At 38.2% G+C, this 25145-nt stretch overlaps 1 protein-coding gene across 2 annotated transcripts in view; it reads left to right on the top strand.

Moving 5' to 3' along the window:
- COG5 (component of oligomeric golgi complex 5) overlaps positions 1–25145 on the top strand; it is a 393705-nt gene that overhangs the window by 302002 nt on the left and 66558 nt on the right. For both annotated transcript variants that reach the window (XM_090287339.1, XM_090287341.1), the window contains exons 13-14: positions 296–457; positions 3951–4050. In XM_090287339.1, the coding sequence (XP_090143465.1) occupies positions 296–457; positions 3951–4050 (262 nt within the window). The remainder of the gene's footprint in view (positions 1–295; positions 458–3950; positions 4051–25145) is intronic.

Below are 25145 nucleotides of genomic sequence, written 5' to 3'. Positions count from 1 at the left end.
CTTTGAGTTTCAAGTGACAGACTTACTCCGGTAGGTACTAGTGTGTATTATATTATGTTTATACCTAGGATTTATGTATAAATTAAAATGTTTAGTCCTTAATAATTATTCAATTATGAAATGTATTTGTAACAATATTTATACATTTTAAAATAAAATTGTTTTCTTTTTCTGCAAATAGAGTTACACTTTATTTAGAAAATGTGTTTTTTTAAGAAAAGCACTTAGGGCCTGATATAACAACACTTAGTTTTGTATAAGTTAAGTTAATTTTCAATAAATTTTGTTCCAACAGTCCTGAAAAGGCATTAAAAGACTCACTACAGCCCTATGAGGCTGCTTATCTATCAAAATCCTTATCTCGACTTTTTGATCCTATCAACTTGGTTTTTCCCCCTGGTGGTCGTAATCCTCCTTCTTCGGATGAACTGGATGGTATTATTAAAACTATAGCAAGGTATGTATTTTTTATATAATGGCATGTTATTAAAATGCCTGCTAAGTTAGTCATGTCTGACAGCAGTATATTTTTTATTGCAAATTAATCAAGTAATTAGTCCTGCAGTTAAGAGTTTTGCAGTGACTGAATGCACGTAAAGTACCTGAGATTCCAATAATAAAATCATTTAAATGCAATCTAAAAACAGTCTATTCTGACTATTCTGTATCTTGTCAATGATACAGAAACCTAATTCTTTATGCCATAGTAAATTTCTACTGTTACACAGAAAAGTAAATCTAGGAATAATTTTACAAATCGAGAAGCTAAAGCATAGAGGTTAATATTTTTTATCTTAAATCCAGAAAGTACTTCATGACATACACAGTATTATAATCTCACATGGTCTATTTGTGTTTACTACTTTAAGCTTTCTAAGTGAATGTGACAGCTTTTAAAATTCTCCAAAGGGAAGGTATCCTAGCAGAGGTGCCACCTGAAAGCTTGCAGATAATGTAATTATGTTACTGAACAGGAAGTGGGGTCCTGCTGTCCATTGCCATCCTCTAAGCAAAATCCAGAAGCGAAGGTTTAGTGGTAAAGGAGTCTTTATTCAAAAGCTGTGCAATTTGGAATAACAGATTTCCACATGCATTTACTCTACCAGTTAGGGCTAAAATCTTTAACTTTTTAGACTCAGCCTTAATCACTTCAGCATATCAACTGAGATTAAAATCTTTAAGTCTTTAATTATAGCTTAAGCCTATCAATTAAGGCTAAAATAACGCCTGAGTTCCCCGTTAGTTTTTAACTATCTTATTTCTGTAGGATTAGTTTAAAACAACATAAGACATAAACATTACACAATTTTAGGAGAATGGTTGGCTTCTGCCACAGAGCCAGACCCTCTAGAACATGGGTCCCCAACACGGGGGCCACAGACCCGTACTGGTCTGTGGGCTGTTAGTAACAGGGCCACGCAGCAGGGGGTGTGTGGTGGGCAAGCAAGTGAAGCTTTGCTCGAATTACTGCCTGAGGTCTGCCTCCTGTCTCCCCAGCTCCCCCTATCCCTGGTCTGTGGAAAAATTGTCTTCCACAAAACTGGTCCCTGGTGCCAAAAAGGCTTGGGCTGCTGCTCTAGAACACCCGAAGAATAACCCTGACACTCTGCCAGGCCAGCCTGATCCGAGGCTGGGCCCACAGTTTCTTCTCCCATCCAAAACCCATTCAAAATACTCTCCTTTGGGAAACGCAGGCAGCTGCAACACAATCATCCAGGCATCCTCCAGGAAGAGAGCCACAGAGCCAGTGTCTGCCCTCCTTCTATTTTAAGTCCTCTGGCCCATAATTCCCTGCACTTCAGAGGCATTCAGCTTCTCAGCCAGTTCTGTCCTAGGCTGGGGGTGGGGGGGGAAGGGCAGGGAGAAAACTCCTCCTCCCATGGCCACTTCCTTCTCCCCAGTGATCTGATCTCTCTGTATCAATTATACTGCTGCCCTTAGATATTTACAGTTGCCCAAGTCAATTTGCAGTTATGACTCTCTCAGCTCCTGTCATAGCTAACAAATTGTCATAACTGTAGGTCTTTACATTTGTCAATGAACACTTTAAGTAGTGAAAAATAGTAGTTAAGCAATACAGGACCAAGGTATAGAAATGTCTAGATTCTTTTAGACTACAAAGTTGAAGATGGTGATTCTGAGGCATGATAAGACTACAAAGCCACAGATAAAATATACATAAGCATCTCTCCAGCTGCAAATATACCTGTACATTGTCTAAATTGTGCTGCATCTTGATCCTAAATCTCTCCACAATTATCTTAACTTCTCAAAGTTCTGACTCTAGATTATTTTTAACCCTAAAAACTGTTCCGGATTCAACTTGGTCTCTTCGACCTGCTTATGGGAGTATTAAAGGAGCATCTCTCATTCCTCTCTGCAGCTTGGCAATACTGTAATCAAATATAATGTGGAGCTTAAAGAAGCGTACTTATGCCAGTGTTTAAAAGTGAACATTAAATAAATTATATCTCACTATTATATGAGGTGTGTCTGGGAAAAATCCAACCATTGTTAATGTAACGAGAATGGTTTGCATGATATCGATGTAACCTGGCCAGCAAGGAGAATGGACTGGAATGTGCATGTGTGAACAATGATGACTTCATGGTACTCGTCAGTGGGGGTGGTAGAAGCCATTGAGTGAGCATGTGTACTGTGTGACCATCACACTCAAAATGACTGAGCAAGTAAAGCATGAATCTACATCAAGTTTTGCATTAAGCTTGAACATTCCTCCATGGGAACTATTTTGGTGATTCAGAAGCCCGCAGCTATTGGCAGTTGGTGATTGGCAGCTTCATCACAACAACATACCTGCTCATGCATCATTTCTCATGCAGAGTTTCAGAGTTTTTTGGTGAAACATCAAATCAGCCCCCCTACAGTTCAGATTTTGCACCCTGCCACTTCTGGTTTTTCCCAAAACTAAAATGACCTTTGAAAGGGAAGAGATTTCAGACCAATGATGAGATGCAGGAAAATATGATGGGGCAGCTGATGACAGCTGGAACTGTGTGAGGTCCCAATGTGTCTACTTTGAAGGGGACTGAGGTATCATTGTCCTACATACAATGTTTTTTGTATCTTCTTCAATAAATGTCTTTTTCATATTACATGGCCGGATACTTTCTGCACAGGCTTCTGAAAGGACATTTTGTCACCCATAGTCTGCATTAGTGTTGTTTCAGAGTCCTTCATTTTCTTCATAAAGAGAATCTGATAAGTATCAAGATTTGTTCTACTACTTCAGAGACTATAATCACTTCTGCTTTCTACCTTTATGTAGATTTTCATTAAATTTTTAACTTCTAATATTCTTTCCATGGTGTATGTAAACACTACTATTTATTTATTTTTTTGGCTCAGTAGTCAATTCAAATGTCCCAATTAATTCAGTGTTAAAGTTGAAAATAAACACGAGGAAGACATACTTTAAGAATTCAAAATTTCAAATTCTTGTTATACTTTTGGTATATTTAAAATGCTACACCAAAATAGCGTGAATTGGCATAATTTCTAGAAACTGAGTATCTTCATGTATCACATGTAATTTATATTGTTAACCCATGTCCACCAAGGCCATCATTTCAATTCAAGAGTTGTCATTTCTTTGCAGATGCCTGTAAAATGCAGTGTTTTTTATTGCACTTATCAGTATTAACAAGGACATAACTTAAAATAACTGTACACAGCTTACTCTCATAATCACAGCCTGAATCCACATCTGTGCTTTTATTAATAAGGAACTGGTCATTAACAAAACCATTCAAAGCACTTTTTTCTAATGCTGGATTTAGGAGGGAACAATGGAAACAATGCAACCAATTCTTGCCAGCAATCGATGAAATCTATAAAAAGAATTACCATATTGCTTATTGGTTTTAGGTTTATATGTTTGTTAATAAGCAGTGCTGCTAATAATAAAAGTCTGTTTTTGTTTTGTCCAGTGAACTAAGTGTAGCTGCTGTTGATGCAGACCTCACATTAGCTGTGTCAAAAAACGTGGCAAAGACCATCCAGTTGTATGGTGTAAAATCGGAGCAGCTTGTAAGTGATATCCCTTCTGTAAATTTTCGTGATTTTGTTTAAAATTACTAATTATATAATAATTGAATAACTATGAATATTAAATTGACTGCATATTCATTTTTTTGTGACCAGTTGATGTTTTATTTGTTTAATATTTATTTTATTTTTTATTTTAATTTTTATTGTATTTTTTTATTGCCATTTAGTCCCCTTCTACTCCCCTGCCCCCCACAGTCACCACATGGTGAATATTAATTTACTGACATTTTTACTTTAGTGAACTTCTGAAACTTTTTGATGAATTTAAACCAGAAAAAAAGCTGTTACATCTATTAAAAAATGGCCTCCTTCCACTGATATACTCTCAGAATGCAGGCAGGTTTTTTAAATAAGGTTTTTTAAAAATTGTATGTGCCACTTTATGGGCTAATTACATATTTTTAAAAATAATAATTATTACAGATTGATCACATTTACCCTTTCATTTGACCACTTACTCCAGATATTCATGCACTGTTACCTACTGTGAAGTTGACTTGAACTGTTGGAAAATGATTGGAAGAAGTGAAGTGCTTAAAATTGTACTAGAAAAATGTTGATTAATTTCTAAAAATTCTAACCCTAGAGCATGGACGTTTAACCCTAAAATTATTCTATTTGAAACAGCTGTTTGTGTTTATTTAAAACAATCACTATATAACTGAATCATAACCTTAATTCTATAAATTAATGTTTTAAAATTAAGCACATGTTTTAAAATTTAAGCACATAAAGTTAAGCAACTAGTATATATATGTGTTAACTGAAATCTAAAGAGTAAGGCTTTAATATACTTTTAGCTGTCATTGATGGACTACAAGAATTTTAAAGAATGTACCAAAATCTACTGTCTTTATAATGCAGCAACCATAGTTTCAGGTTAGCCTCTCTGACTGCTCCCAACTGAAATGGCAGAAAATGAAGTAAACTGGTTTCCTCTAGGCCCTAGTAGTTCCAGTTGGCTCTGGAATAATACTTAGGGAAGGCTGGTAACAAATCGAACTAAAGGAATTTTTATAAAATGGTTCTTGATGGTACAGTCGTATCTTTCAATTCCAAAGGATGGCTAGATTTTGTTTGCATATTATTAATAATATTAATAATGTCGTGCTATTTTCCATTCAATTGTTCTTGCAGCTTTGACAAAAAATTTAGAAGCATCTTTTTTCTATACTTTGTTTATTGAAAACTGGCCCTATAGATACCATCAATACTCTTTGTGGGTAATTAGATGGCTAATTTTTCTCAGGTTTTTTGAAAAGCATGGCTTATTTCTTTTTCTATTCATTGATTTTTAGAAAGAGAAGGAAGCAGGGGAGAGAACGAGAAAGAAACATTGATTTGTTGCTCCACTTATTGATATATTAATTGGTTGATTTTTGTGTGTGCCCTGACCGGGGATCAAACCCACAACCTTTGCGTATTGGATGATGCTTTAATAACTGAGTTACCCATGCAGGGCAACATAGTTTATTTCTATAAATGAAACACAGGACTATATCCAATAGAGTTTAGTGTAATGAGTTAAAATGTCAGGAAGATCATCCTTATGAGATGGTCCCATCTAAGGACATTAGAAGGAAGAGGCAGCATATGTATAGGAAATATTTTACTTTTTTTGTGGCAGGAACAGGCAATGATAATGGTAACTTGTGACTTCAGTTAAGGCAATAATGCAAAAGGTGTTGACAAAATTAAAATGATCAACAAACATCTGATTAAATTGATACTGCTGGTGAAATAGTCTGGGACCCTAAGTTACTCAGACCTACCAAATCTACTATGCTAAAGTTAACAGAAAATTGTTAACTTTGACATTTTTAATTGAATAGTTTCTTTTCTCATAAGTAATTTTACTTTTCAAGTTTTATTTTATTGTATTTTATAAAGAAAGCCTTAGCATTAGAGTACAAAGAACATCATTTGCTTTATTTTTAAAATATATTGTTGATTAATGACAAATAGTATTTTAGTGTTTATCTCATTTTTTAGCTGTTAATGATATTATTTCCTCCACTCTTCTGTTTTAAAATTTGACGTTTTGTCCTTTGACCTTGCCATATTCCTGTTCTTTTAGTACTGTTTCACTGAAAACATTTAGAAGAAAATAGTCAAAATTAAGTCTTTAGTGGGAGAAAGACTTGGAACAGATTAAGTAGAATATCTACTCTGTCTGTAAATGGAAACGTTGACTTGAAATTGGTATAATAAATCTAAAAATGGAGGAATCTTCTTACAGATGAAAAATTTAAGCATCAACTCCATGAGGTTGAAAAGGGTCATAAGTCAGTTTAAGCAGTAAGATAAAGCAAGGCTAGAATTTTAAAGGTGAGTGTGTCTTCAAAAAGAGTGACTTGACCATTTACCCCCCCATCTCCTCCTTTACCTCCCTCCCATCCCCCATCAATCACCACATTGTTGTCTGTGTCCATTAGTTTGTTCTTTTTGTTCTTTTTTGCTCAATCCCTCTTCTCCCCCCATCCCCCCAGAGCCCTCAACAACTGTCAGCATGCTCTCTATGAGTCCGTCTGTTTTGCTTGTTTGTTCACCTGAAACCTGTATAATTTTGTTAACCAGTGTCACCTCAATATATTAAATAAAATGGAAAAAAAAAAGTGACTTGAAAATGAGCAGCTTTACAGAGTCCTAAATTTATTTCCCTAATGGTTAGTTATGGAAGTTTCTTGGTTATCAGAATATTTTAGTATATTTAACTGCCTTTAATTCACACCAAGATAAAGGCTCCTAAAAGGATTTTTCCAGGTAGGTTCTATAGATCATCTAAACTCACTATGTGTATTTGGATCTATTCTTCTACACGTCTGTGAAACCTATGTGTTTTTTTTTCTCAACCTCATTATTTTAATGTTCTGGGTATAATAGAATATAACATGTAGGTTATATATATATATATATATGCTCTATATATGTACAGTATACTGTACATATATACTATGTATATACACTATATAGTGTGTGTACAGTAGTGTCTCTCTATATTGCGTTTCACTTATCACGACCTCACTGTATCACGGGATTTTTAAAAATATTATATTTAATTATTTATTGCAGATTTTTCACTATATCACAGGATTTTGTGGTACTGTATACATATGTTGTTAAAGTTACGTAGGTTAAGAGTGTAGAATAAATGTAAGGTTCCTACTTTGCGGGGGGGTCTAGAATGTCATAGCCACGATAAGTGAGGGAATACTGTGTGTGTATATATAAATATATATATGCTTAAACCAATCTGAAATTATTTTATCATTACACATATATGTATTATTTTTCTAAGGCTTTTCTATTAGTAATAACCAATGTTATATGTGTCATATATACCTAAACCTCTGTAAGGACAAATCCTTAAATTCTTTTTTATCTGATTCTGAATCTTAAATGGTACCAGAGAATTCATCATTTAAGATTAGGGTAGGGCCATCAAAGTAACTACCATTATCAAGCATTTATAGTGGCCTGGACTGTGCCAATCCACATACATGTATATATTTCATTTATTTCACAACAATCTTATGAAACGGAAATATCAGTATGTGCCACTACACAATGTGGGAATTGAGGCTGAGAAGGAAGGGTTAGTAGCATGCCCAAAATAGATGTCTAAAAATAGAATACCAGCTAGCAAGTAGTGAAACTAGCGTGCAAGTTTGTTAGCCATTTCATCAGTTGCCCACCACTTGAAATAATAATAGGAATGATGTTGAAGGGGAGGTTTCAACTTCAGTGCAGGTCATTAGCTTTGTATTAGGGCAGTAGTTCTTGATGACAGTAGGGTTTTTTAAAGCTTTATAAATACCATATACACTTTATTCTTTGTATAATTTTATAGGTAATTTGTAGACTTGGCATTCCTATAATGGAAGAAAACCTACATGTGTGCTATTTAAATGATACAGAAACATGAGGTCAATATTTTTAGTTTTAAAATGAATACTTAATGCAGATTTAAATATCATCTACCTGGTTACTGCCCCATATACATAATATCATATAGTAATAACTATGTTATTAATGTTCAAATAAGTAAAACAAATTTTGTGTGTGATTTTTGAGAGTACGTTTATTAAAGCTGGGGACAGTGAAACAAGGAAGGGCTTAGGAGAGAAACTAGGCGGGGCTGCTCTCAGCTCACTGGAGAGTCAGCAAAAAGGGGGTCATGGAGACAGGTTTAGAAGCTTAGCCTGGTAGGAGCTGCCACTGCCCATTGCTCTTCCTGCTTGCAAGTCTCATGCGATCTCTTAAAGTTTAGGAGATGCACGATTTTGAGGGAAGAAAGGAGGAAAGGAAAGGCAAGGGAGTGCTCCTGGTGTTACAGAGGGAACCTGGCTACAGGTTTCATTAGTCCCATCTGGGCTCACCAAACCTGTTAGAGAGAGAAAGGGGGTTCTTTCACTTGGTGCCTTGGTGTAAAACCCAACAACTAGTGTTGAGGAAAACAGATCTTTATTTACAATATTCCAACCTGGGGAGGGCAGTGAGCACTTCAGCTCAGAGCCCTGTTCTCCAGGGACCCAGCACTTCCCTTGCTCCCCAAAAGGCTAGAAACCAAAAACATTCCCAGAAGTCCCCCATCCCTTATCTGTCAGCTCTCTCCTTCAGGATCTGGGGTACGATGTCATCAGCCTCCATATAACAGTCCAAGAAAACATGTGCTGTGTTGCACTGGATCCACATGGTTCTTCCTTTCAAAGCAGCATGGAGTTCTCCTCTGCCCTCCTTGCAAACTGCGTGGATCCTCCTCTCTTCCTCCCTTTCAAAGCTGCATGGAGATCTTCTCCTTCCTGCGAACCGCGTGGATCTCCTCTCCTCCTCTAAAATAGTTGCCGCCTATTTTTAAATCCCTGACTGCATCCTGTGACACAGTGGGCGTGGTAACCAGTTCTGACCATTCACAGAACCTTGCACAGGCTCTGTTTGCCCTTTCCGCACCATTCCATGGTCAAAACCTCTCCCATCTCCTTGGGGCCTTGGAAGAACCAAAACCATTGGCATAACTAAGAAACTAGCTGCTAGCTGTAGTCATGCAAAGACATCTTAAAAGCTGTTCCCTTTTCCCCATCCCTCAACCTGCAGGCTCTGGGGATTTTTGGAGACCCCCACTCTGTAACACTGGGAGGGAGAGTACCAAAAAATTAAGAAATCACTTGGAATAGTTTTTAGATTATGTGCTGACAAAAGAACCATATTAGTAGATCCTCTTGGACCAAATGTACTTCAGCTGTAAAACAAATACACTGATCCCTTTGGATTACCTCCCATCTTGATTCTTTAGACAACCTTCTACTCTTTCTTATTTCTATCTATGCTTACATTGGACTATTTTAGGATCACTGCTTCTTTTCTTTAAGATAGCTGTGACTTGCTTCCCAGATTTTAAGAGCTTGATTTTCTGGGGGCTGTGCCAGGTCAGTAGTATTATAGATGGTTATGCTTGTCCAAGATTCAATAGGCCATAGTGAAGACAGAGAAATGTCAAATAATGGTTATTGACATTAGGAAATATTTTCAAGAGGAAGTCAAAACTTGAAAGTTGTCAGTTAAAGTCTGTCAAAGTCTGAATAAGTTTTCTGTGTGCAATAAGAATGTTGCGTAACAACCTTAAAACCTGACTGGTATATGGTAGACATTTATTGCTCGTGCTTTTCAGGGCAAGTGAGGGTGCAGTTAGGTGACTTTGCTACTCTTGGCTTACAGAAGGCTAGCTGCTAATCCAGGCTGTAGTAGTTAGAGACTTGAAAAGAAATTGGGCGATTGGATCTTGGCCCAAAATTTTGCAATTCAATACCATGAAGATTTTCTTAATATGTTAGGATTAGTGTGACTTACCTGGTCCATTTAACACCAAGAACTTTTAAAGCTTTTCAAGCGTATCAGTGATCAAGAAGAATTTTCACTCTTACCTCTGTTCCAAGGTATAAGGATATAATTTAATTCCCTAATGTATCCTTTAAAATTATACTATTTTAAAGTATGTTTCTGAGAGAAACTGTCAGTTTAGTCAAGTTAGGCTCTGATTCACTCAGAGCACCCTCTTCTCTAGCACACACAGACACACAAATACAAGTAACAGCAAAGATAGCCACACTCACAAATAAGATTTAAAGAAAACCTACACTTACCTACTAGGGCTGGTGTGTAGGTATCAATCAGCATAGTGTGACAGGAGGCAAGATAACCTTGAAAATGGAACTCATGCTTACGAATTGGATCTGCAATGTCCCAGTGGTATGGGATCTCTGAGCCACCAGCATTAGCTATGGTTCTGGATTAGAGAGCTGTAGTGGTAGTGGTGGGGAGGGAGCCATGGTTGAAAGGGTAGCTATAAAATCCCCAAGCACCAGGGACAAATCGGGAGGAAAAGACCCTCAAATCCTTCCTTTAAAAAATGAGAATGCAATCCAAAATTACTGTGTTTGAATATAAAAGAACTCATTTGCATTTTAGAAGCTATTAATTGCCTTTAATTATTCTTTACTGTGTGAAGCACTGTGGACTAAAAGTGATTCTAGGGAAAATAACCTCATAGGGTGATCTGACCATAAATTTCTGACTGGGCAATCAGTCAAGTCCAAGCATGTAGCTTCTTTAGGAAAAAGTTTTAATCTTTGCCTTAAGCAAGCTCTACCCTCTGTTTCTGTGCATCCTGGATAATACACCTTTGAAATAGCACTTTCAGGCCCCTTAGAAGAGTAATCACCCTCAAGAGAACACATCATGTTGTTAACTATCCTGTAATCCAGTTCCTAACTTGCTTTCTCCCACCTCCATGTAATCCTTCCCTTCTTAATTCCAAATGTATAAAAGAAGCTGCAAACTGCCATTCTAGGGAACATTTGAGATCGTGCTACCTGGCATATATCATTAGTTTTGGTGCAAATAAACTCTTTATAAACAATCTCTACAGGTTTGGATATTCTTAGTTTGACAGCACTTTTAGGCAGTAAACGTACTCAGCACACTAGTGTGAGGTTATACAAATTTAGAATATTTTCAAGACACACCTAAAAAGACATGATGCATATGGAAAGTGTTTTCTCTGTGGTAAGAATCAAGAAAATCTTTCTTTTTCTTGGACAGTTCTTTTTTAATTTAATTATTTTTCAGTATCTTAGAGTAGGAATTATTAATTGAGGAGGTCTGTGAAGAGGTTTCAGGGGATCTGTGAACCCTAGGAAATTATAAAATATTATGATATGTGAATTTTTTCTGGGAAAGTATAGTAATAGATTTCAAAAAGGTCTATGAACCCTCCTCCCAAATTAACTTAAAAATATCTGGAAAATCTCCCAAATACTTGGAAATTAAATGACACACTTTTAAATAACCGCTATGTCAAAAGACAAATATAAGAACATATTTTGAACAAACTAAAAATAAAAATATAAAATACCAAATTTTGTGGGTTTTCGTTAACTTAGGGAAGTTCATAGCATTAAATGCTTATATTGGGAGGGGGGCAGTTCTCAAATCAGTCTTCCAATGTTCCACCTCAGAAAACTAGGGTGGTGGAGGGGAAGTCAGAGATGCAGTATGGCTCCAGCAGCAAAGGCAGCTGGGAAATGTTGGACTCGCAGTTTAACCTTCTGAGACTGTTTAACTCTCTGTAGTCTCACTCAGGCTTGGCCCAAAGATCAACATCATGTCCCCAGGAAGGAGGTTAATGAATGTATAGAGTGTGAATAACTGCCTGATGTTATCTGTTAACTTAGAAAGCCATTGTTCTTTCTGGTGGTCTACGTGACTACCCAACATATGGTTTTACTACTAACCCCTTATTTTAAAAAAAGAGAACCTGTCCTGGGAGGGGTGGATTTATTCCCAGCCAGCCACCACTGGGAGCAAGCAACTGCTTTGTGGTGTATGTGAGGTTCTCCTATTTAAGCCCTTATGAATTTGAATAAGGCTGCATGTCAGTTCCTCAAATCAATCCTAAATTTAGACTTTGGGGCTTTCACTAAACAGGAAGAAAAAACGCAAATTAAATTTGTAACAAGTAGAAAGAAGGACGTAATAAAGATGAGAGTAGAAATATCAAGTTGAAAACAGAAACCAATAAAGAAAAATCAGTGAAACCAGAAGCCTTTTTTAGAATTTGTTGATGTAAAAAATGTTCAAAACCTGTAGAGAATTTTTGTAAGTTTATCTGAGCCAAACTGACAACAGTTGCTGGGAAGCAATACTGGAAATACTGCAGAGAATGACAGTTTTGCAGTTTCTTTTATGCATTTGGAATTATGGAGGGTACTTAAGGAAGATTACATGAAGGTAGCAGAAAGTAAGGTACAGGATAGTTAACAAGATAATGTGCTCCCTTGAGGATGTTTAGATTTAAAGGATCAGAAAAAGAGGGTTCCTGGTGGCATTTCAAAGGTTTGTCAACCTAGATGCGTGAGAACACTGGACAGAGCTTGTTAATTAAACCTTTTACTAGAGAAGTTTATAAGCCTGGCATATGACTTCCCACCCTGACCTGCCCAGTTAGAAATTATGATTGGCTCCCTTTGTGAGGTTATTTTTGGTTAGATTTATTACAGCACTACTTTTTCACCTACAGATTATAAGTGACTTTTGTGAAATGAATGTAAATGTAGAGGAGGGAAGAGTTACCCTCTACCCTCCCAGGTCCAATAGCTAGGTCTATGAAATAAACTGACAATGGAGAGATTAAAAGAAAAAGTATACAAATTATTTTTTCAAAAGTACATGTATGAGGGAGGGCATCACAGGGGGGGAAAAAGTGAATACCCAAAAAAGGGATGAAATTTGAGAGTTTATATGCCATCTTAATATGGGAAGGGGAAGAGGGGGAATATAGGCTACTTAGGAGAGCAGTTCTGCCCCATTTCAGGAAAAGTTTCCAATCAACACCAATTACAAGGTGGTATCTCTGGGTCAAGAAATGGGCTTTGGTGCTATGGTCCAACTCCAACAAGAATATGGCTCAATGGCCAGCACAAGCTATACTAACACTGAACTAGTTGGAAAGAAAAAGAAAAATAGGTGGATGATATGGTTGTTTGTGACAAAGTGTGTAGGGGTGTAATGTTTACTTCTATTTTCCTCTCTGTGATGAGACTCAATTTACATCTGGGAATGAGTCCTGAGAGTACTGACTGGGAGTAAAATGTAAGACTGAATAAGAGAGAGTTTATTGATATGTGTCACTCTCCCATGACTCAGGATTGAACATCCTGGCAAGGACCCTCGAGCCAGTCCTAACTTGCTGCTGAGTTGGTGCCCTGAAGCTTGAAAGGCATGATGGTCTTGAGTAAATGAGATGTTTGTACCAGAATGCCTTGGCAGCAGAAGGGGTAGAAGGTTTGGTGAGGGAGGCATACAAAAATCGGCTTACTATGTGAAATTGGAGAGTCTAGCGATTAACTATTTCTGGGAGAGCCTACAGAATTATGCCATTGAGGGGACTAACAGCATTGTTAAGAAGCTCCTGGTGATTGTCTTTCTAGGCTGCTGTGGCTCTGGGCTCCTGAGTGTTGGGGATGACATTGGGGATGACAGGCTTCAAGAAAAGCACAGCACAGTTGGCAGCACTCAGCCATCTAAAACAGGTGGACAGGACGTTGTAACAGCAGAAAAGTTGCAATGACAGCCTGGACCCTTATTTGCAGACATCAGGGAGTAATGAGAGAGACAGAGAGAGAGAGAGTCAATCTTTCCTAATGATGAAACACCTCCTGGAAAGATTGATGCCAATTGAGCTCCTTTTGGATTTCTCTCTAGGTAAAGTGGTGAGTTCAATTAAAGCCTTTCCATGTATTTGCTGTTATTCAAGTACCTTCAGCTCAATATAATCAATATAACAAAGTAGCATTTTTTAAATTGAGTTTATTGGGGTTACATTGGTTAGCAAAGCCATACAAATTTCTAGTGTACAGTTCAACAAAACATCATCTGCACACTGCAACCATTGCTCAGAGTAAAGTCTCCTTCCATTTCCATTTATCCCCATTTTGCTCTCTTCTACCTTCCCCCACTCCCCTTTCCCTCTGGCTATTACCATACTGTTTTCTGTGTGTGTGTGTGTGTGTGTGTGTACACATATATACAGATATTTTTTTCTTAATCTTTCCACCTTTTTTTCATCCAGCTCCCTCAATACCCCTCCCCTCTGATAGCTGTCAAGTCTGTTCTGTGTATCTATACTTCTGTTCCTATTTTGTTTGTTATTTTGTTCATTAGATCCCACATATAATTGAGATCCTACTGTTATTGTAACTGAAGACAGGTCTGGCTGCCTGTTGCAACAAAAGACAAACTCCTGTGACAGGTGCTGGTGAAAAGATTCAGATGCCAGCAATCTGTGAAGATTGGGGGCTCTCATCTCAAAGCCCATCTTAACATCTCAGTGCAGACAGAGGTTTTTATAAGGAAGGAGAAGGGGAGCAAAAAAAAGATATAAAGGGAGGAATCCTGTTTTCTTTGGAGTGACAAGGTCCAGACTCTTGGGGTAAGTAGGTTCCCTAGATGTTGAACCCACTGGGAGGTTATTTTGGGCCTTTTTGGAAGAGATTTTATATCCTCTATCTGTGAGGAAGTTTAATACTAGGATGGGACTTTTATCTTAGTCTTCTTTGTTAGTACTAGAAATTACTAAGTCATCAACATATTGGAGAGGGGGCCTGTTGGTCAGTTGGGGTTCCCGTAATTCCTTGGCTAAAGCATTTCCAAATAAATGGGGATTGTCCCTAAAGCCTGAAGGAGTACAGTCCAGATATATTGGCAAGTCTTCCAAGTTTGGGGATTAGTCCATTCAATTATAAACAAGTACTGGGAATGAGAGTGAAGAGGGATACAGAAAAAAGGCCTTTAAATCTATTGCAGTAAAACAGTTTGCTTCTCCTGGGGTTTGAGTTAAGATAGTGTAAAGGTTTGGAACTATAGGATGTACTAGAATTACAGCTTCATTTACTGCCTTTAGGTCTTTTACAAACCGGTATTCTCTGTCTGGCTTTTGTAGTGGGAGAATAGGGGTATTGTGTGGGGGCTGGTAGGGCCTAAGAAGCCTATGCTTTAAATAGCTCTCAATGAAAGGTTCAATCCTTTTTATGGCCTCAGGTTTTTGGTAGGATACCCCTTGTTTTAGAGATATCCCAACAGGGGGTATGGGGTATGTTCATTGCCTTGCTCAGTACTCCAGTTTCCCATACATTGGGGTTGACTTCGAGGACAGATTCTGGAATATTACTAATTTCTGGTTCAGGGTGAGAAGTTAGATTAGCCATCAGGCATAACAGTGAGAGTTCATTATCTTCTATGGCTAATGTGCCTAGGGTTACAGTAGTTCCTAGATTAGACAAGATGCCCTCTCTAATAAGGGAATGGGGCACCCCAGAACCACAATAAAGGCATGACTAAAAGTGAGATTCCCAAGGCCACAGCCGAGGGGTTGAGTGAAATGGTAGTGTGGGGGATGCCCACTTACCCTCATAATCAAACAGGTTTCAGAAGAAATAGGCCCTGGTGACTGGGTCAGAGAAGAGTAAATAGCACCTGTGTCTACTAAAAATCTATTGGGCTTACCTGCCACATCAAGGGTCACCTGAGGTTCCTTTGGTGAGATGGTCAGTGGGGGTGGTAGGAGGTCTCAGGCATTGTTAATTTGGGGGTGTTTAGACCATCATCGGTTTGGAGGCACTAGGTTCCCTATGGAGCCTAGGGTACTCATTTTCCCAAAGGCCTGCCCTTTTGGAGAGGGGGCATGGCACTTGAGGTAGTTGACCTCGAGTCAGGTGTGCGCACTCCTTCTTTATGTAGTTATTTCAACTGTAAGTAAAAAATAGGTATGGAGACTTCCGGCTAACATGGAGGTGTACACTGACACACTCCGTCTCCCTCCACAATTAAGAAGTACTAAAATTACCGCAAAACCAGAAGTAACTAGAAGTACCAGAAAATAAAACTACATGGAAGTCCAATGTATGAAGTTATAAAGAAGTGGTGCTCGTCCAGACAGGTAGGAGTGGCAAAGCCAGGGTGGAGAGGTCAAGCTGTGCCAGTGGCAGCTGTGGCAACAGTGGTAAGCACAGACACCCGTTATTAAGGGGAGGTGAGAAGCACCTAGGGAGCACCCCTAGCTGCAGACCAAACCCATCAGCTTGCGATTCCTACGCCAGGGAAGGCAGAACCCCACTGCCTCAGACTGTGAGGGCCAGAGGACGTGGGGACGGAGGAGGAGGCTCCCAGTCTCTCAACAGAGAGTGAACGGCAGGAATCCATCTTGGACCCCACCGCAACACAAAACACCACAGTGTGGTGAGAAGGGTTGCCTGGTAGTGATGAGTGCACAGGGCTCTGCTCCCTATAGTGTAGGAGGTGTGACAGCCCCACCCAGGAAGCAAAAGTAAACACAAAACTGTCAGGATGGTACAGATCATGACAGAGATCCCAGTGACGCAGCTGACCAGACAGCAAATATCTATCTAACAGCTCAGCAGATAGGAAATCTTTCTGAGGCACAGTTCAGAGCTTTAGTTATATGAATGCTTACAGACCTAACAGCATATCTTAAACAAGATGAGGAAGGACTGAAGGTAGTTCTGCTGAAATGAACCAAAACACATAACGAAACTAGTGGTGAGGGCAAGAAAACCAGGGATCAAATCAACGAATCAGAACATAGGGAAGGAACAAACACTCAACCAATGAAGAAAGATGAAATGAAAAGGGAGGAAAATGAGGAGAGGCTCAGAAACCTATGGGACACCTATAAGCGGGCCAACCTCTGAATCATAGGGTTGCCAGAAGGTGAAGAAGAAGAACTAGAAATTGAAAAATTATGTGAAAAAAATAATGAAGCAGAACTTCCCTAACTTAGGGAAGGAAATAGAATTATGGATCCAGGAAGCACAGAGAGTTCCAAAAAAACTGGACCCAGGGAGAACCACACCCTAGACACATTATAATCAAAATGTCAAAAATTAAGGATAAAGAGAGAATCTTAAAAGCAGCAAGAGAGAAGAGAATTATGTACAAAGTGGTCCCAATAAGACTATCAGCTGATTTCTCAAAGGAGACTCTGCAGGCAAGAAGGGACTGGCAAGAAATATTCAAAGTAATGAAAATCAAAAACCTACAACTACAATTACTCTATCGAGTGAAGCTGTCATTCAGAATAGAACGGCAGAGAAAGTGCTTCCAGGTCAAAGTAAAACTGAAGGAGTTCATCAGATACAAACCACTGTTATATGAAATGTTAAAGGGACTTATTTAGGAGAAGGAGGATCAAAACTATGAACATTAAATGAAAACTATCATAACAACCAACAACAGAAGCTAGGGAATCAAAACAAAGGCAAACTAAGTAGGCAACAGGAGTGGGAAAAGAATTATAGATATGGGGAACATTTTGGGGGGAGGTCAGTGGGGAGTGGGAATAGGGTAAAGGGAAGGAGATGGTATAGGAATTAAGAAGCATAGTAGGAGGGAGTGGAGTAGACAGGAGGAAGTTGAGAACTGTATGCAGAACCAATGGGCATGGACTAAGGGGATGGGCAACTGGAGAGAGAGGGGTCACGGAGTAGAGGGGAACAAAGGGAAAAGAAATTGGGACAACTGTAACAGCATAATAAAGCATATTTAAAGATTTTTAAAAAATAAATAATCAATATATCATTGTGAGGAATAAAATAGATATGAAGGGGGACCACCAAAATATGGAATTTGTTTATAAAAAATTGTGTATTTATTTTTACATGCTTAAATTTTACTCATTTCTAAATTACTTTCCATCTGATGCAATATATCTATAGAGACTTTTTTTTTCCAGTAAACAGTTTTTGAACTTGCCAGTTTTGATGCCTTTTAGTATTTCTGCCACTTTTGTTCATTTGCTTGTTTTGTTTTACCTCTTCCACATTGGCAAAATGTTTCTCTTTGAGGACTTTTTTAATCTGGGGAAACCAAAAACAGTTGCTTGAGGGGAGATGGGGTAACTAGAAAAGTGGGACATGGGGGTCATGCTGTTTTTGGTCCAAAACTGCTCAACACTCAGCATGGAATGGGCAGGTTCTTTCGTAAATAACCCATCATGAACTGGGCAAACTCATTGAAATAGTCTTCAAAAAAATTCACTGAAGCTGAATTCAGCTTCTTACAACAATGCCAACTAGTACGCTGATACAGATGGGTTTCTAGAACACTCACCTAGCAGGGGAAGTCTGTACTACAAGGGGCCCATCCTCCAGAAGATAATTCTGCTTTTGGGAGGTCCCCCACCTTGTATATAAATAAATGTTTTGTGCTTTTTCTTTTCTTCCTTTTTTTTTGTCTTGAAAGTTACAAGACACTGTTAGGGTATAATTGTGGAGGTTGGGACTAAGGATGTGGAGAAAAAAACTTTTGTTTTTTAATTTATGGCTTTCAGTTCTATTTCAATTTTTACTGTATATAAGTTTTTAAGAGAAGAAATAATTTAGACTTCTGGCCAAGATAGAGGCTTAGACATACACACTGCATCTCCCTCCACAACTAAGAAGGAATACAACTACCTCAAAACTAGAGACAACCATAAGTTCCAGAAAAGCGAGCTCCATGGAAGTCCAACAAACAAAGATATAAAGAAGAAATACTCATCCAGACAGGTAGGAGGGGCAGAACCGGGGTGGAGAGGACATGGTGTGGTTGCGACAGCAGTAGCAGCAGCAGCAGCAGGCTGGCAGAAAGTGCAGTGACACATTTTTAAAAGTAGGGAGGGAAACCTGGGGAGCGCTGCCAAGACCAGACCAGACTGCACAGCTCATGGTCCCAGCACCACTGGGGAGTGCTCCCAGCACTAGACCAGACCACACAGCTCATTGTTCCAACACCAGGGAAAATAAAGCTTTATTGCTTCAAACTGTGAAAACCAGTGGGAGCTGGTCTCTCAGCAGAGTCTGATTGTTTAAAGGGCCCCCAAGGTCCTAGAACATCTGCAGAAAAACTTGCCCTGGGAACAATGTCCAGGGCAACAGCTAGAGAGACACCAGTCCCATATGGAAGTGGGAGAAGTGCCTGGAAAAGGGCAAGTGTTGAGCAAGAGACATTGTTCCCTCTCAGACCCCTCCCCTACACAAAGTGCCACAACGTGGCAAAATGGGTTGCCCTGTACTGACAAATACCTAAGGCTCCACCACTGACAACATAACAGGTGCATCAGCTCTACCTAAGACACAGAGGCTAACAAACACAGGAGCCTGTCAAGAGGAGGAGACAGAGAGGTATGACCCAAAAAAGAGAATGGATCAAGGTTCCAGTGGGAGAACTAAGTGATGATGAAATAGCCAATCTAACAGACGAGGAGATAGCCAACCTAACAGATGTAGAGTTCAAAACACTGGTGATAAAGATGATCACAGACTTGACAGATGTGCTTAAGTATGGCAAACGCATAAGGGAAGAAGTGAAGGCTATGCTAAGTGAAACGAAGGAAAATCCACACAAAACTAGTGGTAAAGGGAAGGAAACCAGGGTTCAAAATCAATGGTTTGCAACACACGGAATAAAGAAACAGCCAGTAGAGAATGAGGAAACAAAAATTGCAAAAAGTGAGGGGAGGCTTGGGAGCCACTGGGGCAACTTTAAACGTGCCAATATCTGAAGCATAGGGGTGCCAGAAGGAGAAGAGGGAGAATAAGAAATTGAAAGCTTAAATGAAAAAATAATGAAGGAAAACTTCCCATATTTGGCAAAGAAAATAGACATACAAGTCCTGGAAGCACAGAGTCCCAAACAAGCTAGACGCAAGGAGGACCACACCAAGACATATCATAATTAAAATGCCAAAGGTTCAAGATAAAGAGAGAATCTTAAAAGTAGTAAGACAAAAGCAGAGAGTTACCTGCAAAGGGGTTTCTATAAGACTCAGCTGATTTCTCAAGAGAGACTTTGCAGGCAAGAAGGGACTGGCAAGAAGTATTCAAGGTGATGAAAACCAAGGACCAACAACCAAGATTACTCTACCCAGCAAAGCTATAATTTAGAATGGAAGGGCAGATGAAGTACTTCCCAGACAAGGTGAAGCTAAAGGAGTTCATCATCACCAAGCCATTATTTTATGAAATGTGAAAGGGATTTACTTAAGAAAAAGAAGATCAAAACTATGAACATTAAAATGACAACAAACTCACAACTATCAACAACTGAATCTAAAAAGTAAAAACAAAATTCAACTTAGCAAACCAGAATAGGAAGAGAATCATAGGTATGGAGATCATTTGGAGGCTTATCAGCTGGGAAGGGGAAGGGGAAGAATTGGGGAAATGGTGCAGGGATTAAGAAGCATAATTGGTTGGTACAAAAATAGACAGGGGGAAGTTAAGAGTAACATAGGAAATGGTGAAGCCAAAGAACTTATATGCATGATCAATGGACATGAGCTAAGAGTGTGGGATTGCTGGAGGGAAGGGGGGTACTGAGCAGAGGAGAGCAAAGGGAAAAAAATTGGGACTACTGTAACAACAATCAATAAAATATACTTAAAAATAATTTAATTAGCACCCAAAGGGCAGATCAACTTGTTGAGGCTGCGAATGCAGGTTCAATTGGCTTAAAAGCCAACAGAAGTTTGGTAGCTGTTGATACAATTTGTGTTTAGGACTGATTTATACCTTCATAAAGTGGTACCTTCAACCCAAAGCCTCTAGTTCTCAGGACTGTTCTTCAACCTTGGTTATATGCCTGGATTCCTGAATACTGAAAGAAAAAAGACTAATTCAGTGTTCTTCCTTTCCTAGAATTCTGTGATGAAATCTAATATATTTGAGACTAATACTTCTTAACTCCAGGTGATTGCAGCCCTTGCAAGATATAGAAAGGACTTCAGTCTTCACTTTGAGTGAGAGGGAAGCCATTTATTGGTGTGAAAAGGAAGGAAATCTAACTTGAAAGGAAAGATTGAATAACAAGAAGTAATAGCGCAAATAATTGTTAAACATGTAGGTGAATCTAAGCCTTAATTGCATAAAATAAATACTAGGGACTGATTTGGGACATATAACAAGATAGAATAAAATACAGGTCCACATTAAAGGTTGGGTTTTTTTGTTATTGTTGTAATCCTCACTCAAGGACATTTTTCATTGCTCTTTAGAGAGGAAGGGAGGGAGGAAGAGGGAGAGAGAAACATGGGTGTGAGAGAGCTATATCATTTGATTGCCTTCTCATACATGCCCCAACAGGGGATCAAACCTGCAACCTGGGTATGGGTCATGACCAGAAATCGAACCTGTGACATTCTGGGGACCACACTGGCCAGGGCTCCACATTAAAGTTTAAAAGTGAAGAAGAGATAATGAATTTTGAAGCATTCTAAAATGCTTGTATGGTTCAGGAAGATTGTAAGGCTATATAGGTACTTTTACTTAAGTTGAGTATGAATTTTCATGTAAATTATGACCATTGAAAGAACACAAATAGAATATATAACTTCTAAATGAACTGGTAGAAAAGTGAGTAAAAACAGAAAGGTGCCAGTTTAGTAAAAGGCTAAGTAGAATAAAAAGAAGCAAAAAAAAGTGTATGAAAAGTTCCTCGTAAGATGGGTTCCAAATATATCATTGATCATGATGAATGTAGACTAAACTGGTTATTGACCTTTTTCAATTTGGATCAATTTAATAACTAAATTATCTTTGTGTGATATTACCTAAAATATGTAAAGGAGTTGAGGAAGAAATGTTTTAAGTAAGTACTAATTAAATGAAATTTGATGTAACTGTATTAGCATCAGAAAAATAGACTGTAATGCAGAAAGTATTAGTGATTAGGGGAGGAGTGTCACAAAATGAGAAAAGGAACAATTTACTAGAAAAGTGTAAGAATTATGATACACCTTACAACACAGCCTCAGACTAGTAAAACAAAATGGATAGAATTTCAGATAAAAATTGACAAACCCACTATCAGAATGGGAGATTGTTGGGCTTAAGGGAGTTAATCAAACCACAGTAGAAGGATACTCTTTAGAACTGCCTCCTTGATTTTCCTCAGACAAACCAATGTCACCCAATAATTTCAATTAAAAAAGATTCCCCAGACAGTTTTAGTAATTTATTGCAGATACAAACATAGGTAGTATTGCCAGATTTGCATAAAAATCTCTAATTTTTAAGATAACCATTGCTCTCAGTCAGGTAATTAACCTCTTTTTTTCTTTTCTCTGGTTTGACATTGTAAACAGTAGTATTAAAATTAGTTTATAGGGAGAGCCTCAGCTTGGAATTCAATAATATAAAATCTTTATGATTAAGACTTTGGTTAAACTGAAATTTATCTTTAGACTATATGTAAAAAATGTATTTGCTATGAAAACCAGAATGCATACAAGATTATATAGAGTTAATTACATTAGAATTTACACATAAAACTGTGAAAGTGTATGTCTATATGTAAATATATAACTACTGATTATTTTTAGTAGTTTATATATTTGTAGCTAACTTGGGCCTAGGATCCTGGGATTTTAATTTTTCTCTATCCCTGAGGGTAAAAAAAACAACAACAAATTATTTCTTTTGGAAATTCTGTGGTTTGAAATTTAGTCTGTCCTAAATCCAAATTACCCTAAATCAAAGAATTTTTATTCTCTATAGTTTATGTACATCTGAAGAGTTTTTCTATTGATTAATAAGTTAGTTATAGCATTTATTATTGAAAAATGAGACACCTCAGTATACTTGACAGTGAATAGTTCTTTATACCTCAAAGAATTAAAAATTATGCAGACTTGTGACTCTAAATTTAATTAACAAGGCTGGTGTTAAGGATGTAGTGATTGGTTGTGGGTAGGTGGAAATTCCATCTGTTGTTCAAAAGCATAAGGCCCTTGAAGAAAAATAAAGTAAAAGCTCTAAATGATCCACTCTTAGCATATTGTGTTTGTCTTCCCCATTCCATGTAGTTACAAATCCCATGTGGCAGGTGGAGATTTTGACTTAAAGGATAGGAACATGGAGATGTAGAGGAGGTTAATGAGACAGGTAGATTGATAAAAGTTTTTTGTAACAAAAAATACAGGTGTCTGAACAATACAGCTTTGAATTACAAAGCTCTATTTTATTCCTGTGTGATGGTCTTGCTCATCTCTCATGTATAAACAAGATTTGATTTTGTTTCCAACTTTTTGGTTATATGTTAACTATTCAAAAGGGAAACCATCTCAAGCTGTCTTCTCTTTGATAAGCATTCAAAATTGTGAAGATTTAGTCTGATGTCAAGATGTAATGTTAACCATTAAATCTGTTCTATGATTGAATGAACTTGTTCTTATTTTTACTTTTTATTTATTTAATTTTTTTTATTTTTTAAAGTATATTTTATTGATTATGCTGTTACACTTGTCCCAATTTCTTTTCCCTGTGCTCCCCTCTGCCCAGTATTCGCCTTCCTTCCAGCAATCCCACACCCCTTAGTTCATGTCCATGGATTGGGCATATAAGTTCTTTGGCTTCACCCTTTCTTATATTATTCTTTACTTCCCCCTGTCTATTTTGTACTTGCCAATTATACTTCTTGATCCCTGCACCATTTCCCCATTTCTCCCCCTTCTCCCTCCCAGGTGATAACCCTCCAAATGATCCCCATACCTATGATTCTGTTCCTATTCTGGTTGTTTGCTTAGTTTATTTTTCTTTTCTTTTCTTTTTTAGATTCTGTTGTTGATAGTTGTGAGTTTGTTGTCATTTTAATGTTCATAGTTTTGATCCTCTTTTTCTTAAATAAGTTCCATTAACATTTCATATAATAAGAGCTTGGTGGTGATGCACTCTTTCAGCTTTACCTTGTCTGGGAAGCACTTCATCTGCCCTTCCATTATAAATGATAGCTTTGCTGGATAGAGTAATCTTGGTTGTAGTTCCTTGGTTTTCATCACTTTGAATACCTTTTGCCAGTCCCTTCTTGTCTGCAAAGTTTCTTTTGAGAAATCTGCTGATAGTCTTATAGGAACCCTTCTGTAGGTAACTTTCTTCATTTCTCTTGCTGCTTTTAAGATTCTCTTTATTTTTAACCTTTGTCATTTTAGTTATGGTGTGTCTTGGTGTGGTCCTTTTTGGGTCTAGCTTGTTGGGACTCTCTGTGCTCCTGGACTTGCATGTCTATTTCATTTGCCAAATTTGGGAAGCTTTCCTTCATTATTTTTTCACATAAGCTTTCAATTTCTTGCTCTTCCTCTTCTCCTGACACCCCTATGATTCAAATGTTGGCACATTTAAAGTTGTCCCAGAGGTTCCTAAGCCTCTCTTCATTTTTTTCAATTCTTGATTCTTCATTGTGTACTGGTTGACTGTTTTTTTTTTTTTTTTCTTTTCCCTTATGTTCCAAATCATTGATTTGAACCCTAGTTTCCTTCCCTTCACCATTGTTTTCATCTAGATTTTCTTTCGTTTCACTTAGCATAGCCCTCACTTCTTCCCTTCTGCATTTGCTATTACTCAAGCACATCTGTCAAGCCTGTGATCATCCTTATCACCAGTTTTTGAACCCTGATAGGTTGGCTATCTCCTTGTCGCTTATTTGTCCCATTAGAACCTTGATCTGTTCCCTCTTTTGGGCCATACTTCTCTGTCTTCTCAATTTGACAGCTTCCTGTGGTTGCCTCTGTGTCTTAGGTAGAGCTGTCTTCTCTGTTACGTTGTAGGGTGCGGAGCCTTAGGTATTCATCAGTGCTGGTGACCAGTTTCACCACATTGTGGTACTGTATGTGGGGAAAGAGTCTGAGAGGAAACAATGCCGCTCGCTCAACACTTCCCCTTTTTCCAGGCACTTCTCCCACCTCCCGTATGGGAATGGCGCCTCTCTAGCTGTTGCCCTGACCTTTGTTCCCGTAATGAGTGGGTCTGCAGACATTCTAGGACAGTGGTGGCCCTCTAAACAAACGAATTCTGTTGAGAGACCAGCAGCTTCTTCTACCATCCCAAGCCCCACTGTTTTTCACAGTCATAAGTAATGAAGCTTTATTTTTCCTGGTGCTAGAACTGTGAGCTCTAGGGTCTGTTCTGATGCTGAGAGTGCTCCCCAGGTGTCCCTCACTGCTTTTTTAAATGTGTGACTGTGGTTTTCAC

Source organism: Furipterus horrens, unplaced genomic scaffold (genome assembly GCF_987537825.1).
Source record: "Furipterus horrens unplaced genomic scaffold, mFurHor1.1.pri manual_scaffold_9, whole genome shotgun sequence".
NCBI classification, from domain to species: domain Eukaryota; kingdom Metazoa; phylum Chordata; class Mammalia; order Chiroptera; family Furipteridae; genus Furipterus; species Furipterus horrens.
This window is presented reverse-complemented; position numbering and strand designations above follow the sequence as displayed.